At 45.7% G+C, this 18,571-nt stretch overlaps 1 protein-coding gene across 1 annotated transcript in view; it reads left to right on the top strand.

Moving 5' to 3' along the window:
• Positions 1–6,782: 6,782 nt before the first annotated feature.
• The window catches only part of LOC146199524 (putative serine protease K12H4.7), a 56,711-nt gene continuing 44,922 nt past the window's right edge, over positions 6,783–18,571 (top strand). Inside the window, exons 1-2 of the mRNA XM_084595031.1 lie at positions 6,783–7,109; positions 14,986–15,170. Of these exons, the coding sequence (XP_084451157.1) occupies positions 6,891–7,109; positions 14,986–15,170 (404 nt within the window). The 5' untranslated portion in view covers positions 6,783–6,890. The remainder of the gene's footprint in view (positions 7,110–14,985; positions 15,171–18,571) is intronic.

Here is an 18,571-nt window from a genome sequence, read left to right as displayed (position 1 = left end):
GTGGAGCCCCACATCTGAATGACATGAAAAAGAGACTACTTGCCATTGTCCATGTTCTCTCCTTCCTCTGGGGAAAGTCGTGGGGCGCATCAGTGCACTCGATGCTACACTTTATCGATCATTATTTATGGGGTACATGCGGTACAGCCTTCCGATAATCAACAACATCACGAAGGCAAACATTCGGACTTTCCAAAGTGTGCAAGCGCAAGCTCTCCGCATCTGCCTCGGTTTGCCTAAATGCACCCCAACGGCAGCAACTGTTCTTCTAGCCGGGGAACATCCTGTCACTGCCTATATTGCCGTAGAGACCCTGAGAACACACGTTAGACACCTCGCACGAGTTTCCAATCACCACCTGGCAAATCTCCCAGCAACTAGACCATGTACTGCCTTTTCCAAAACCATTGAAGCTCACCGCACTTATCTTCCCTAACAGTTCACCCCTGCTTCAAGACCGTGCGCACCCATACGGAGCCTACATGAACCTCAGATTCACCTATCAATTCCTGGCATAAAGGAGAAAGCTGGGTTACCAATCCTTGCCTTGCAACAAATGACGCTGGATCACCTTCACTCTAAGCACAATCGCCGAATACATGTGTACACGGATAGCTCAGTTACGTCAGCCAGCTCCGCGGGGTCTGTGGTAGTACCGGCAAGGTCCGTCTTGATAAAGCTAAATACTACACATCTCACCTCTTCGACTGGCGCGGAACTAGCTGCCCTACAGGCTGCAGTCGAATACATCAGCCAGGAACTTCCCCAAGAACGGTCAGTTTTCACTGACTCCAAAACAGCGCTTCAGACATGCAAGCGGCACTACGCCACGGCTCAAATGAACAACTAATTGCAGAGATCCGGACGCTGCACCACTCTGCAATATCCAAAGGCCACGACATAATCTACCAGTGGTTGCCAGGACACTGTGGAATTGCAGGAAATAACCAGGCGGACGACGATGCCCGTTCTGCCCACGAAGACGGACTTCCAGTCCAAATTCCGTTAACGAGAGCTGACGCAGCGAGCGGGCTCGCTGTTTGGCTGTGGAGCTGACACATTCAGCTTGGAACACCGGAGAGTTCTCCAACCGTCGCCTCAAGGCATTGGACCCCGGAGTACGCCTGCGCATTCCCCGCCACACAACACGTCGTGAAACAACGTTACTTTGCCGCCTATGGCTTGGTGTTGCATTCGCAAACAAATACGCCTTCCTGATCGAGATGGCTGACAGCCCTGCTTGTGAACGATGTGGAGTTGATGAAACGATTAAGCACCTCCTTTGTGATTGCCCTGTTTTTGCAACTGAACGACATATGCTGCGTACTTCATTGGATCGTCTGGACGCTCACCCCTTAACGGAAGGGAAGATAAATTGGGACCATGGCCACAAAAGTCATCTGCGCTCAAAGCCTGCAAGGCACTTCTTCGCTTTTTAAGAGACTAGCCTAATTGACAGACTGTGACTTTCTCACCTCCTATCCTCTTCTACTCTCCCCCTTTAATCCCCCATTCCCCTTCCCCAGTGCAGGGTAGCCAACCGGAATTCAATTTTTCTGGTTAACATCCTTGCCTTCCGCCTTCCTTTTCTCCTCCTATTCTTAATAAATGGCATTGCCAGTCTATATATGACTGAGGTTACTGTAACTGGTCAGTAAGATTTAAAGTCTTTACTTCTCTTACCCTTACAAACTAAACTTATCCTGCTCAATTTCCAGTCTTTTTGGTGCCTCTTCCTCTTCTCTTCTTTGTTCAATCAGGTGTCGCAGTTTCGATTTGCTTTTTGGCCTAGCATGCTAATCTCTCATGAGTATGCCATCAGGCCATAAGGCAGTTCCTGTGGGTACCTTCCTTTCTGTTCTGTCCCATTCTTTTGCAGTTGTCTCTCTCCATTCCTCCTCTTCTGCCCTGTTTCCTTCAATGTTTTCATATCTTCCCTGTGTGTCCTTTCCTTGCTCTGCAGATGTAGCCTCTATTATGTTCCTGATATAATCATGTGCCTGGAACATAATAGAGGCTACATTTGCAGAGCAAAAGAAGGATGTTCCTGATATAATCCTGTGCCTCCACCCCGCCGGGGTGGCGTATTGAGGCAAAGAAGTTATTGAAGAGTTAGAGAACGAAATAAGTGTGGAGGAAATAGAAAAATCCATTGATGAATTGAATGTCGGAAAGTCCCTGGGACCAGATGGTTTGAGTGCGGCCTTTTACAAGACCCTTAAAAGTGAGTTATCTATCATGCTCTATAGGCTTTTCAAGGAGTGCTTTGATGTGGGTTATCTGCCACCGTCGTTTAGCAACGCGCATACGGTCTTGGTTCCCAAGACTGATGAGCCAGACATGCTTTTAAAAGTTACAAGCTATAGACCGATCACGTTAACAAATGTTGATTATAAAATTCCGATGAAGGTGTTAGCTAAGAGATTGCAATACATTATAAAATATATTGTTGGACCTCATCAAACATGTGGAATAAAGACCAGAAGCATATTTAATAATGTTCATCTAGCGCGTAGTGTGTTCGAGTGCTGCGATGCTCTAAACAGGAGAGTGGCCATGGTTCAAGTTGATTTTGAAAAAGCATTTGGTCGTGTGTCTCATGAAATATTGTACTGTTTGTTGGAACATATTGGTGTTGGTGCCGTTGTATTGAAAGGAGTTAAAATGGCTTATGCATGTGTTCTACACGCCTTATGATTAACAAAGTGTTATCTGAAAGAATTGATGTAAGAGCATCTCTGCGGCAGGGATGTCCACTGTCTCCTCTCCTCTTTGCTGTATATTTGGAACCATTGTGTAGAATGGTAACTGCTAATGAATACATTTTACGTTTTAAGCTGGGAGTATGTGAAGTGAAAATATTGGCATACGCGGATGATGTGGCGCTTTCTTGTGAAGACCGCGAAAGCGTTTCGGAAGCTTTGAAAGTAACACAAAGGTATTGCAGGCAGATTGGTAGTGCTGTTAATTTAAAAAAAAAAAAAAGCCTCGGAGTCTGGCACGAGAAATGGGAAGAGGAACCAGAAATTTTCTGTGGAGTAAGGTGGGCTACAAAGCCCGGAGTTTATTTGGGAGTCCCATTGTACAAATACGGGGAAAATACGAATTACTGGAATGAAAAAGCGGAAGAAATACGGGAAAGGACGAAAGAATGGATGGGACGTAACCTATCTATTTTCGCCCGTGCGACTGTATGCAATACCTTTTTGGTGGCAAGAATAATGTATTTACTTCAAGTATTATATTGTGCTCGAATCAATATGCAAAGGTTCCAGTGTATTTGCGGTCTTCATTTGGTCGTCCAACTGGGAACGAATTAGCAGAGATATAATCTCTTTCGGCGAGTTAAAGACCTAATGCATCTCTCCATCCACCTAATGCAAAGACCTAATGTTGTCTCTAATGCATCTATATGTGCGGCAGATGGTTTTAAGGTTTTGTTTCCTACGTGACCAAAAAGATGCATTCCTGAGAACCTTCATGCAAATCATGCTATCCAGTGCAATTCCAGAGTTTATAGTCTCGTTCATGCACTACTCGGGGATACACTGTGTCACGCTTCCTGCAAGAAGTGGTGTGGTCGTTCAGGTTTTTGCGCGTGCAGTAATCTGTAGAGTATTTAGCGACGGTACCACCTAAGCGGCTGTACAAGGATCTTATTTCACAATTGTTCCCAGCTCCATTGTACAGAACATTATACTGTGAAGGCCCAGGGAAAGACGTGCTCAAGCGAGTTAAAAACATGACTGTTGCACCGGGCGTAAAAACTTTCTTTTTTAAATTGCTTACAGGAACCCTCCCAGTCAAAACATGGATGGAAGAAAAGGGCCTTTTTGTACCTTGGGGCTCAAACTGTCTACTATGTAGGAAACCTGAAACAGTTGAGCACGTGTTCCTGGATTGTTGGAATGAGGTGTTTTACTGGGATGTGTTACAAAGGACGATTAAAAAAGACCTGCCATTGGCGCCACGTGGAATTCGGCACTTGGCAACTGTTAATGATGATTTTCAGTATGACCTCATCATGCTATTGGGCCTTCGCAGTATTTGGAGGAGTAGGATGGCTTATAGAAACTGTGATGTCGATGCACGATCTGTATGTGATTATTTTGTTGAACAAGTGTGTATAAACTAAACGAAATTTTGAAGCAGCAAGACGCTGCGGAGGAGGTCTTGAGTCTGATGGGCGAACTTGTGGTAATGAAAGTCCATTAGACACGGTTGTCAGCCAAGGGGCATGGCAACCACGATCTTTTACTGGTGTATTTGTACCAATTCATGCAATAAAGGAAAAAAAATAAAAAGCCGGGGTGGTGCAGTGGTAAGACGCCCGACTACTGCGTCGGAGTACCCGGGTTCGAACCCGACCTCGGCGGCTGCGTTTCGATGGAGGCGAAACGAAGAGGCGTTCGTGTGCTGTGCGATGTCAGCGCACGTTAAAGATCCCCAGGTGGTCGAAATTACTCCGTAGCCCTCCATTACGGCTCCTTTTTCTGTCTTTCCACTTTCACTCCCACCTTCCTCCCTTCCCTTACGGCGCGGTTGCGGTGTCCACAGAAAACAAGTGAGGCAGTTACCGCGCCTTTCCCTTGCTAAAAATCAATCGATCAGTTCTCCGAGTTCTCCGGTTGCCGAAGCGCCGGCTTGCTATCAGCGGATCCTGGTGCGTGCATCCCAAGCCGAAACGCAGAGCCACGTTGTTTTGACCCGCTAGCGGCGTTAGCTGCATCCATCAGTCGCTGCTATCTCTTCACCGCGCAACGTTCCTATGGCCCCACGCGCTTCCTCCCGATAACTTAATTGCTCTCTTCATCTCTCCGACCCCAAAGCTTCCTTCATGACAAAGAACTGTTAGAGGAAAGTTTCTTGAAGGAATATGTGTGAAAAATGAAAAAAGTTGTCTGTAATTGTGCATACATGTCTTGCTTGAAACCTTTGCCTCAGTCTATCGAAAAGGGGAAAGAGCATGTTAGCTGCGCTCAAATTTCGCATTAGGAAGTAACGCAAGCGTCGGCAAGTGTTTTCTTCCCTGCTTCATTTGGCCCCTCTCTAGCTCTTCATGACACCTACTAGGTGAGATCATATGTCCACTCCATATTTGGTTGCTTGGATACTGTCTGCTATGTGATTTGCCACTTCCTGCAACTGTGCACATCTTTGCTAAAGTTATGGTTGTCTTTCCGCCCTTTCCCTTCCATTGCTCTTGCTGCCCTCCTAAACCTGATTTTAATACCTTTGTGATCACTTCCCAAGCTTTCTCATACTGTCTTCATTAATTTCCATTCTCTCTAACCTGTCGTACAGTTTCTGCGACATTGCAATAGCGAGTAGTGAAGTGTCAGTTCTTTCCCACGTTATTTGCCCTCATATTTAACTCCTGTGTTTACTATTACGAGATCTTGAGCCTCACAGAATGCTCCCAGCATCTTCCCTGTTTCATCTGTAGCTCCACCAAAGTGTTCCAGGTATGTCGCCCATAATATAAACTCCCCGTTTTGCCAACTTTGCCAGGTTGGTACGCCGTAACTTGCGCTAGGTCTGGCCCAAAACTTGTCTGGAAAGTGCTGGCTACCATGCGTGAAGTACCATCATGGCTATAATGCTTAAGGAGTGAATAGAGCTTACGTGGGGAGTGCCGCCGCCGCTTCGCTCTTGGTTGTATTAACTGTATGGCATGTCCCCTCCGCTGCGCCGAGCCTCTTTCATCGCGTCTCACTCCGTATGATCACGTGACTAACTGCGCAGCTGAACATTATATATATATAGCTTTAGCGGGTGCACTTGCTTGTCAGATGCACCATGAATGAGGCGGGCATTGAGCGCTCGTACAGTGAACAGCATCTTCTGGGACTACGAGGAGCTGCGTCGGGCGACCCGGGAATCATTGCTTGGCGTGAAGATGCCCGAAAGCGTAAAACTGAAGCACGAAAGCCTAAGTGTGCGTCCGAGACGCAACAAGAGCGAAAAGAACGTCTCGCCAAGCAGTGGCGTCAAGACGCGCAACGACAAAGATGCCGAGCGAGCTTCCGCTAGTATATCCTAGCTATAGCTGAGCTAAGCCACTGCTCATTTTTTGTCTCATGATGGCTCGTAACTCATGAATCATGAATAGCATGACTTGGCACTTTCATTTCACATGACTCGTTGATGGTGCACCACCTCTTTATACCATGACTTACAAATCTCATCTGGTCATTGACTGATGGCGTCACGAGAGGACCAACTTCTGGCGATACATTTTGCTACAGTGCTCTAGAATTTTGCGGACAATTCCGGTGCCAACATAATGCATTCGCATTAATAATAGATTAATCGAGTAATTCATTACAAAATAAGAATTGAGTGTGGTGCGCAAGACGACTGACAGATGTATGCAACTGGTTTCCCTGGCCTATACCTCAAATATTTTCATTTTTGACCTTTGGCTTAAGCTAACTGGGACTGGGCTGGGACACTTTGTATATATATTGCATTTTTGCAGCAATTCCTTATCCAGGAAACGCAGCAGAGAAGTAATTTCAAGACAAGACCGGTATTTTGCTGTCGGCTGCTCTGTTGTTACAGTAACTAGAATATTCACTGTACTGTTGTCATTTCAACACCCCTCGTCGACATTTTCCTTTTTGGCCTGCCTTTGTGACAAAAAACACGATACGACAGATAAAAAGAAAGGAGAAACCTCGCAGAAAAGTGCAAGCGGCGACGCGACGCTTATCGGTCCCCGATTGATAGGAAGCGTCTATCGCTTTCCTCCAGTGGAGACCCTGCACAAAGAGATTAAAGGAGGTGGAAGATAGGTGAATTCGGCTGGCCTTTTCAGCGGTCTGTTCCAGACGCAGCGCCTTTCCGTACAGCTAGACAGACAGACCTAACGCGCGGACGCAAAAACGATGGGTGTCCTTCTGCGGTCTCTACCGCTGCTCGTGCTTGTGGCCTCGGCGTGCATGGCCCGCACGCCGCTGATGCACAGGGGCCGGCCGCGCGGTCGCTTCGGCATGCTGGGAGAGCCCCGTAGCCAGCTGCGGCTGACCTCCAAGGAGCCTCAGGAGTTGTGGTTCACCCAGTCCCGCTGTCACTTCAACCCAGCCAGCACGGACACGTGGAAGCAGGTGGGGCACATGCTTTTGTGCCGTATCCGGCGTGCATTTTATCTCGAACGCCTGTGTTCCTAGCAAAAGTGGCGTGGAAAGTATGCAGCTTAAACTGAAAAACACTAAAGAGGGTGTGACTTTTGCCTGCATAGAGACGACATAATCTGGGACGCGAGTGATATACCGAACATGCGCCCTCACATATATGACAAATATTAGTGTGAAGCACTCGTAGACGATTGTCAGAGCCAAGCAACGATCTTGCTCATGACTAACTCCTGATTGGCCAACTAGATAGTGGTCACAGTCCACGAGCACTACTGGCGCGGGTAATTCAAACTGGCCTACCACAATCATCGTTCTAGCGAACGTTTACATATATATAAACGTCGTGTCCAACCAGGTTAAACTCCGGATAAATGCTATAGAAAATTCGAATTCGTCTAACACGTATATGTTCGCTGTATTGTTTTCAAGGAAAACAAAAACAAAAAAAGATAACCTCGGAGTGGAGAGAATTGGTTGGTTGGTTGGTTGGTTGGTTGGTTGGTTCATGAAAAGGGAAAAGCGCAGTATCTGTCACACTTGCTCTGTGGACACCTGAACCGCGCCATAAGGGAATGGATGAAGGTGGGAGTGAAAGTGGATAGAGAGAAAGGGGGGCCGTAGTGGAGGGCTACGGAGCAATTTCGACCACCTGGGGATCTTTAACGTGCGCTGACATCGCACAGCACACGGACGCCACTTCGTTTCGCCTCCATCGAAACGCAGCCGCCGAGGCCGGGATTCGATCCCGGGAACTCCGGCACAGTAGTCGGGCGTCTTACCACTGCACCACCCCGGCGGGGCGGAGAGAATTTGAACAGAATAATTTCTGGTAGGAAGAGAGTATACGGAATGTCGTAGCTACCGCCACCGTCGATCGCCCCGTGCGAAGTGCGTGCAGTTTGTGTGCAGACAGCAACACATACTCATGATATATGTATTGCAAGTCATCGTCTCCATCAAGTTCCATTTGTGCAGAAAAAAGCTTTGGCGCGTCCTACTCAGTTTAAGTACGTTAAAGCCCTACCATTTTCTTTTTACAAGCAGCTTAGCTGCATGTATTGCTAACACACTGTATACTGCATACTGCAACCTTAGTGAGGCTATTGCAGGAGTGGGGTACAATACGAATAAACAAAATAAACGTACAATAAACAAAATAAACGTACAATAATACAAACTGGCTTGTAAGGATTCATCTAATAATAGTGTACAGATGCAGCCTGGTAAAGAGTTCCAGTTCCTTCAACGGCATGAGTAAAAACTGTACTTAAATACGTTAGTCCGGGCAAAAAGAAAAAAAGAAAGAAGGGGGGGGGGGGGATTTTAGGACCTGGAAGCTCTTTGTATATATGAAGGTTTGGAAAGTGTGAGATAATTATCTAGCGAAGAAAGGAGAAGTGAATTGACTGAAGTGTAGCTAAATTTGAGGCATTCAAGATGACGGCGTGCGGCAAGTGCAGTGAGGCCTAGTTAGGGAAGAAAAGTAGACAGTAAAAAAGCCATGTCAAATATTATGCGGCCGTAATTTTGGCGGCCGATCGCTGGCCGCTCACAGGTGACGCCGCGACACCATGATAGCCACCGTAAACGACGAGGGCGACGATGGCACGCTGAACAGGCGTCCTTAGAACACGATTATTTACATATGTACAATTAATGGGTTACACGAAAATTCACGCTAGACATTCGCACGAACGTTCTCTCTGGGAACGTGAAGCGAGACAAGGAAAGTGCATGAGCACAATTGATTTAATGAAGAATACATATATGATGCTTGCCCTCACCTCAACCGACGAGTGCCCTTGTGTCCAAAGCTCTGAAAGGCCAGCATCACCAGCGGAAATCCATACGGTGCCAGTTGTCCCTTATTTCGCATCAGAATTGTGTTGCAGACTTGCGTCTACAGCACTTCCGGTTGATGTCATGCGATTTTAAGGCGAAAGCCTGTAATGCCTCATCGTTGTCAGCAGGAGCTATCGGCAGAGGTTGTCGGCAGGGGGGAGATAGTACTTTCGATAGAGATAGTGCGTTCATCATAATTCCCCTTGTCTACCGTGAGGATAGCGGGATTCCGCGAGTGACAGATACTGCGTCTTTAATTTCCTGTAAACGAATTATAGAACGCCCGTGAACTTTGATGCGTTCAATGGAATGCTCGTTGTGTTCGACAAGGGGCACGCCATGTACCGTCACGACTGGTCGTGATGTCATCAGACGAAGCTGACCCCGCCGGGCTTCCGATCCAGGCGTCCACGCGCCGCCTTTCATTTGTCGCTTCCTCAAATACCGCACCACACAGCAAACAGAAGCAGACCTGGATGTCTAGGAGGCGTTAGTACAGCAGGCATCAGCGGCATTTTAAATTGATTTACAGGATAGAAAAGGCGCAGTTATCTGTCACAATTCTCCGCGGACACATGTACCACGCCGTAAAGGAAGGGAGGAAGGTGGGAGTGAAAGAAGATAGTGAGATAGAGGCGCCGTAGTGGAGGGCTACAATCCACCGCGCTATAATGGCTTTCGCCTCATTGCACTTTAATGGTCCAAAGCTCTAGAATTTTTCCTATTTTTTTTTCCTAATGCTACTACCGAGAGGGTCCCTCAATAGGGTCCTGGTACTCCCCTGATGGGGCTGGGACAGGTAGGTCACCGCCGCTTGCGGCGGGGGCTAGCCTGCCACATAATTTTTATCTGTTGTAGGCCGTCATTGCACCCGCCACCGTTTCGGTGATGGACGACGGCTGTTGTTGCGGCGCGTCTTTGTCTCCATCTTCCTATTCTTTCTTCTCTATTTTCTCTTCTGTCTGCACGAGGCAGCAGAGGTGGATCTGCTACAGAGCCAGTAGCAGGCCCGGACATTTTCTTTTCCTTCTTCCTACAGCCACGACAACTAATGCTACTACCATAGTAAGCGACTCCAGGTTGGCGATCAGCAACTTTGCTAGAGGTATGGTTTTCAATCCCGCCTCAAATATACTCACAGAAATAAGGAAATCTCACCTATTGAGAGATATCGAGCTAATATGGACCCTAGCATAAATGAGGCTGTCCGCCAACGCGCTCGAGAATTAGCCAGCCAAGCAGTGGCGCAATATCAGGAACCGGAACACTTCGGTGAGCCAGTCATATATCACACCACGGAGTCACTGCACACTACAAAACAATAAAACACTCCCACCACCCCATAAAACACTGACCAGACACCAGAAAGTCATATGCAGATAGCTACAGACGGGACCATCCCCAACCTAAACAATATATGTCAAAATTCATAAAAAAAGATATGAATCCCTTCTGCCGCTTTTGCAGGGATAAAGACAACTTCGACCATATGATCTGGGCGTGCAAAGTTCATAAGCCACCCTCAGAACTTTTGCCTGAGCTTTCTGAAAAAGCTTGGGATAAGCTATTTTAAGGTCGATGACCTGGACATTCTGTGCAAGGCGTTGAATGGGCCGGCATCGCCAAAGGTCTCCACGGCCTGCTGCACGCGCTACTTCCCTCAATCCCTCCATCCTTATACACAATGAAGTTTTTTCAGCCTCAGCCCGTAAACCAATTTTACATTTACATTTTACGTTTGCCAACTCTTTGCCAAAGCTCTGTGCAGTCCTCATTGCTAAACCGCCAAGCAAAACCATGCCGAATTAACAATGCTTTCGCACGTCTTAATTGGTTTGACTGGAGTTAAACCCTCACTTCTTTATAGACTATATATAGCCGCGGCAGACAGGAAACGACAGTACTGGGCCGTGTGTCATTGTTTTTAAAACTGTACACATCTAGCATTTCAATACTGCTCGTGAATTTAGAATAATATACGCTAAAGCAAAATGGTTGTACAGGTCCCTTATAGTCATTTAGTTTACAATTCCGCTACCGCGAAGCGTGAACAAAGAAGGCTGCTACGTCAGTGTTTGCAACAGAAGCATGCTGTTCACCTTTTTGCTTCCATTGAAAAACATCAATGCCCCCTGACCTCACACGATGAACTCCTTCTTTAAGGTGAAAGCCTTTAACGGCTCATGCTGTCGTGGACAAATGTGTCCCGCTTTTGCGGCGGCTCTGATTGGCTGAGGGCGGGATGACGTAATAGAAGTTTCGACCAATCATAGAGCATCACCCAGTATGTGCGAATGCGCACCTCATATGGCCATATGTCAATCGATGATCAATTACTAAATAATGAATTCATTAATTACCAATGGGTAACTAATTAGGCAATTCAATAATTATCTAAAATTGGTTTCTATTAGCTTAAGTAAATATTTACAACCTAAACAATTAATCAACTAAATAATTAGTGCCAGTTGCATAGCAGAACGCGGCACTCAGGCTTTCGCCTTTCACTGGTTTAGTCGCTAAAGACCCTCGTAATTTTTTTTCCGCTGTATTCACAGTATAATCATTTCAGCCATTGATTTCATTACCATATCTTAAGAACAACTTGAGAGATGCAGTTTTCTTGTCAAAATGGGGTCAAATCTAAAGTTTCATTTCGAAAAGAGTCAAATTCAAGGTCAAAGTTACAAGTTGAAACTGCTGAAATGATTTGCGTAACTATTCATTAAATTGTGGTGTTCAATTCCTATAATATATGAAGCTTATTAACAGGCAGCGTGATGGAAAGCGGTGCTTCAGGTGTTACGGGTTGATGAATTGCACTTATAAACTTGTTTCTGACACGTGTTTGTGCATGTTTTCTTTGTATGTGTGTATATAAGGAGAGAAGTACTTGTAATAACCAGTTGAAAGTTCGCGCACGTACCGGTCTTGTCTTGCGGCGTTTCAAACAAAAGCTTTCGCCTCATCGCACTTTAGTGGTCCAATGCGCCCTCTAGAATTTTTCTTTTCGGTATTACCCACACAAACTCTGTTTAATATTCTTCAGTAAGAAAATATATACAGTCCGAAAGTATATCTGTTCAGGAAGCAGAGAAAGAAACCGAAGTAAAAATAAAAATTGTATTTTCAGGAAAGAATCGTGGTAGCACAGAAACGTAAAGGCGATGTTACTTTTTGATTTGATCAAACGCTTGTACATTGTTCGCAATTTTCTTTTTTCAGAGGTATCTGAAATGTCACAAGTAAACAATGAAAAAGCCAGCCCTAGCTTTATATGAATATTTAAACAACATAAATACAGCTTTCTTTAAACTGATAAAGTAACCTTGCAGGAGCATGCAAACCCTCCAATTGTTGAAGCAAGGCAACGCTTCACTTGTGCCAATAGCGAGACCGACACGAGTTCTCAGTGTACCGCAAGTTCTCCCACCAGCAATCAACCACATCCGAATGGCAGCTATAAAGACAAGCTTATAGTATACTCATTATTAAATAGTTTTCTGTCAATGATAATGATTCATGGGTAATAATCAATGGCTTCAAACAAAGTAAGGGATTTTTCATGTAATCTATGACAGGCACAATCTGTTGGGAACTGTTGCTAATTGAAACGCACCTTTACTGTAAGAACTCTGGAACAGTGTTTGAAATATTTTTTTAATGCTGTGTTGTAATTATAATTTTAACACTATGCTAAAGATTAGAACATTATGTTAAAACCATGCCCAGCATGAACGACAGCCTAATATTTATGATACAACATATAAAGTTACTTGTTAATGTTAGCGCTATATTAACCTTTATCGGGAGCTTCCGGACGTGCAAGCTGGGTTTCGCAAGGGCAGAGGAACTAGAGACCAAATTGCCAACCTTCGCTGGATCATGGAAAAAGCAAGAGAGTTCCAGAAACCCATCTGCTTCTGCTTTATTGATTATGCGAAAGCGTTTGACTGCGTAGATCACAGCAGATTGTGGCAAGCTCTCCAAGAGATGGGAGTTCCAATTCACCTCATCTGTCTCCTCAGGAACCTGTATGAAGGGCAAGAGGCCACAGTCAGAACTGGGCATGGTCTTACTGATTGCTTTCCGATCGAGAAAGGAGTGAGGCAAGGCTGCATACTGTCGCCCTGCCTATTTAACCTATATGCAGAGTGCATCATAAGGAAGGCCGGTCTGGACGAGTCTTGCAGCTGGAGTGAAGATTGCTGGAAAACGTATCAACAACCTTAGATATGCGGATGATACCACTTTAATGGCAGAAAGTGAAGTGGAACTCAAGAGACTTCTGATGCGCGTACAAGAAGAGAGTGAGAAGTTTGGGCTTAAACTGAACAATAAAAAGACAAAGATCATGGCGTCTTGCCCTATCAAGTCCTGGAGCATCAATGTACAAGAAGTGGAAGCTGTGACAGATTTTCTCTTCTTGGGCTCCAAGATTACCTCGGAAGGAGACTGCAGCCATGAAATTAGGAGACGCCTGCTTCTGGGAAAGAGAGCAATGGTTAGCCTTGACCGCCTAGTAAAGAGCAGAGACATTAGTCTGCCAACCAAGATCCGTATAACTCGTGCTATGGTCTTTCCAATTGTGATGTATGGATGCGAGAGTTGGACTGTGAAAAAGGCTGACCGCCGAAGAATTGACGCGTTTGAATTGTGGTGCTGGCGAAGACTCTTGAGAGTTCCTTGGACTACCAGAAGGTCAAATCAGTCGATATTGTCGACCATAAACCCTGACTGCTCATTGGAGGGTCAAATTCTAAAGTGAAAGCTCAGCTACTTTGGTCATCTGATGAGAAGAGATGAGTCGCTGGAGAAAGATTTGATGTTGGGAAAGGTTGAGGGTCGCCGGAGAAGCGGTAGGCAGCGAACGCGATGGTTAGATGGCATCCTCGAGGCACTGCAGATGAAGTTATGGGATGTTAGGAAGATAGTGAGAGACCGGAAAGCGTGGCGTGACATGGTCCATAGGGTCACGAAGAGTCGGACACGACTGAACGACTGAACTGAACTGATATTAACCTTTAAAATGCAGGACTAGCGTAATGTTAACTTTAAGTGATAGATTACTATCATAATACAACGCATACGTTATATGTTAAATGTTAGCGATAAGATAGCGTTCCAATAAGTAAGCTGACTGCAACTTAAATAATAACTTTATGAATTATTTTAATTTTCATGCTATTTCGGAAAGTGCACAGCAGAAGGGGAAATGGGCCTGCGATGATTGTTAATTTACTGAAGCTTACTGAGCCGCTATTTTATTAGTTATTATTTAGGGCAACACCTCAAGATCTAATGACTGGTTTCGGGAATCCTATCAGGAGCTTTCTAGTTATACTTACAACCTCTGTCGTCGACTACGATACATAGACGATTGGAAGTAACTTACATAAGATGGGAGCTTGAATGAATAGTGTTCGAGTTGGCGATGACACAAATGTAAATGATGGTGATAAAATTATAATCAACGGCACTTTTAAACGCTAAACCGAAACCGTCTACATAGTGAGCACATGACACCTTCGTTTCAAGCAGCTTTCTATCGGCAGGCTGCCTAGTTCAGGTGCTTGTGCTCTCCGCTGTCCTTTGTTACTATTGTTTTTATTTCATATAAGGTTCGTGTCACTCACGCTAGCCCTTTTATATCCAACGGCTGCAGGTAACATGTTCGAGAAGTGATGATTAATCCCACGACCAGAAAGCATCTACCTTCATTTTTATATAAAAATATCCTGTCTCCACCATTATCACAGCCCACCCCCCATCCCCCCCATCCCTCCCCCCCCCCCCCCTCCAGCACCAGACGTCACGCTATTTCCTGTCTCGCATGCGCGGAGTTCTTCCGAATGCTCACTCAATTCGAAACGCGGGCCACGTGCTCGCGTGTTCTCTTTAATATTGGACTGAACTGTACAAAGTCGTGCAGAAACGATCCGCATCGAGTAGACAGAGGCTGCAAGGCGCATTTCATGCTGCGAACCTTTGTTTAATGGCGCAGCGGTATTTTGTGAGCGACGAGTTCTACCGGCCTGGTGGTCCAGTATTCCTGCTGTTCGGAGGAGAGGGTGCGGCCTCGGCCAAGTGGCTCAGTGCGCCCACGCACATCATGCTGCTCGCCAAGAAGTACGGCGCACTCGTTTTCCAGTTGGAGCACCGCTTCTACGGCCTCAGCCGACCAACGCCGTGAGTTCTCCCCTCGCTTATATTGCGTTCTGTGTAAGACCGCGCGTAATGGGGCCAGGAGGGAGGAATACTTAATCGTCTTAGGTAGCCCTGTGCCGACGTAACTCTTTTGATGTTGTGTGCGAAACTATTTAGAAAGGATTGAGTAACGAGAGGTGTATGTCATGCAGCCTCTAATTCAAAGTAATGGGAGTAAATTTTGCGGATGCCATAGACGTCCCTCCAAATTGCATTACATTTTGGCGACAGCTGCTGGTGTGTGAAAGGTAAATGGGACATGGTTTTAATGCTTGCAGCTAAAATTGGCTATATCGCCTTCTCAGCTGTTGGCGATAATGGTTTGTTGATCAAGGTTTCTAACCACTTATTCTCGTATTGAAAAGAAGTCCGCTGTGAGTTTGATTTCTAATAAAAAGGAGTTCCACCGAGGAAACTAAAATAACAAAACGAATTCTTTACATTGTAAAATTTTGTCATTATGTTTGCAACATTCCAGTCACATCTTTATATCACTTCTGTAAGTGGTTCGTTATCTCATGGAGCAAATGTACAAGAATCAATGTTGTTGGAGCAGGTATTCGTCAAGCTACATAGTGGGTACTATTTATTGATCTGGATCGAATATCATTCATGTTCACCCTGATTGTAAAGCTGATTGGTTGCAATTTAGCAACACGGTATAGAGTGCAGCATAGCTTCGTCTTCGAGCTGAGACATCTGCACAAACTGCAACGCGATACCCTAACGCACGCAATTTGGTAGTTCACCACATACAAAGATGGAAATACGTACCCTAAGTTGGCTTCATAGCTGAATGTGGCACATTTGCGCCTATAGCCAGCCCACTGGTGGAACATTCTGGCCAATATGTACAGTCTTTGCCAAAGATATACAGCCTAGGGAGTTTGTTTCTAAGCGTTGTAACGGGGCTCGTTGCGCGTCTCAGCGTTCGCAATCTCGCAGCTATGACGAGATATCTCGTCCTCATGCGATCTTCGGTATCCCAGCAGAAATGCTTTCAGCAGCCATTTTTCAGGGCTCAGAAAGAAACCCTCTGATATGTATAGATTGTACAGCGGTAGACATTGCAAATGCAATACTCGTAATATAGTCTGCCGATATACCCGTTTTCTTAATATATAAGCCGTCAACGCAAACCGCATATTTATGCCATTAATGCATGCAGTATTCCCCTGAGATTTATGCGAAACGGCCGTGGATTTGTGTATATAAGTAGGTTTATAGGAAATTAAATGTGCAGTACCTGACACCTATCCGTGGATATCTGAACAGCGCTGTAAGGAAAGTGGGGAAGATGGGATTGAAAGACAGAAGGTGATGCCGTAATGGAGGCTCCGGAATAAGTTTCACTACCTGGAGATCTTTAAAGCGCACTGACGTAGCACAGTACACGGACGCCTTCGCATTTCGCCTCCATCGATCGAAACGTGGCCGCTGCAGTCGGGATCACCAAGGTTGGGGATTGAACCCAGGAACTCCGTTTCAGTAGCCGGGCGTCTTTACCGCTGAGCCTCTACGGCTTGTAATGGGAACTGCCCATTCCGAATTTCGAAAAGAGCCTGGCGATATAGGCAAATACGATCAGTCAACAATGCAGTTGTTCCTTTCCTACATCTGGAATGGTGTGCTGCTACTCGGTCGTCATCATCATCATCATCATCAGCCTGATTATACCCACTGCAGGGCGAAGGCCTCTCCCATATTTCTCCATTTAACCCGGTTCTGTGCTAGCTGCATCCACTTGACCCCTGCGAACTTCTTAATCTCATCCGCCCACCTAACTTTCTGCCACCCCTGCTACGCTTTCCTTCCCTTGGAATCTAGTTTGTTACCCTCAGCGACCATCGGTTATCCTCTCTTCGCACTACATGTCCTGCCCACGTCCATTTCTTCTTCTTAATTTCCACTAGAATGTCGGTAACCTGAGTTATTTCTCTGACCCACTCTGCACGCTTCCTGTCTCTTAATGTTACCCCTACCATTTTTCGTTCCATGGCCCTCTGGGTTGTCCTCAACTTAAGCAGAACTCTCTTGGTTAGCCTCCACGTTTCAGCCCCATAGGTGAGTACAGGTAAGATGCAACTGTTATATACTTTCCTCTTTAGCGATACCGGTAAGCTGCTAGTCATAATCTGTCAGTGCTTGCCAAATGCGCTCCATCCCAATCTTATTCTTCTTGTTATTTCTTTTCCATGGTCCTGATCTGCGGTTACTACCTGTCCTAAGTAGATATATTCGCCTACGACTTCCAGTACTTCGCTACCTAATGTAAACTGCTGTTCCTTTCCGAGGCTGTTGAACATTACCTTAGTCTTCTGCATATTTATTTTCAAGCCTACATTTCTACTTTTCCTGTCTAGGTCATCAATCATAATTTGCAATTCATCCCCCGAGTTGCTTAGCAAGGCAATGTCATCAGCAAATCGCAGATTACTGAGGTATTCTCCATCTACCCTTATCCCTAACTGCTCCCATTCCAAGTCTCTGAATACTTCCTCTAAACAAGCTGTGAATAGTACTGGGGAGATTGTGTCTCCTTGCCTAACACCTTTCTTTATGGGAATTTTGTTACTTTCTTTATGCAGAACTATGGTTGCTGTGCAGCCACTATATATATCTTCCAGCACTTTCACGTACGGCTCGTCTACCCCCTGATTTCGCAACGCCTGCATCACCGCCGAGGTTTCAACTGAGTCAAATGCTTTTTCGTAATCAATGAATGCTATGTATAAGGGCTGGTTAAATTCCGAGCATTTTTCTATCACCTGATTGATGGTATGGATATGATCGATAGTAGAGTACCGTTTCCAAAACCCTGCTTGATCCTTTGCTTGATTGCAGTCTAAGGTTGTCCTGATTCTATTAGCGATTACCTTAGTAAATACCTTATACGTAACAGACAGTAAGCTGATTGGTCTGTAATTTTTAAGGTCCTTAGAGTCCCCTTTCTTGTGAATGAGGATAATGTTTACATTCTTCCATGGTTCCGGTACCGTCGATGACACCAGGCACTGCGTATACAGGGTGGCCAGTTTTTCTAGCACGATATCCCCCCCCCCCCCCCCCCGTCCTTCAGCAAATCTGTAGTCATCTGACCCTCTCCAGCTGATTTCCCCCTTTTCATAGTTTCTAGTGCTTTCTTGACCTCGCCCTTCGTCACAGGTGGAACGTCTGACTGTTTTTCCCTACCGCCAATCTCATTACGGTCCTGACTACTTTGGCTACTGTAGAGATCTGTACAGATCTCTACTCGGTCGTGAATAGTGCCAAAGACCGATTGCCTACAGCGATATGTAGAACGTGCAATGAACACGAACCTCATGCAACTCCCCCAAGAAAGAAGACAATGGACACTTGAATTGCCTGCGCAAGCGATCAGT

This window comes from Amblyomma maculatum, chromosome 2, assembly GCF_055883805.1.
Source record: "Amblyomma maculatum isolate TAMU_Amacu chromosome 2, ASM5588380v1, whole genome shotgun sequence".
Taxonomy (NCBI): domain Eukaryota; kingdom Metazoa; phylum Arthropoda; class Arachnida; order Ixodida; family Ixodidae; genus Amblyomma; species Amblyomma maculatum.
Note: the sequence above shows the minus strand (reverse complement) of the source record. Positions and strands in the feature narration are given on the sequence as shown.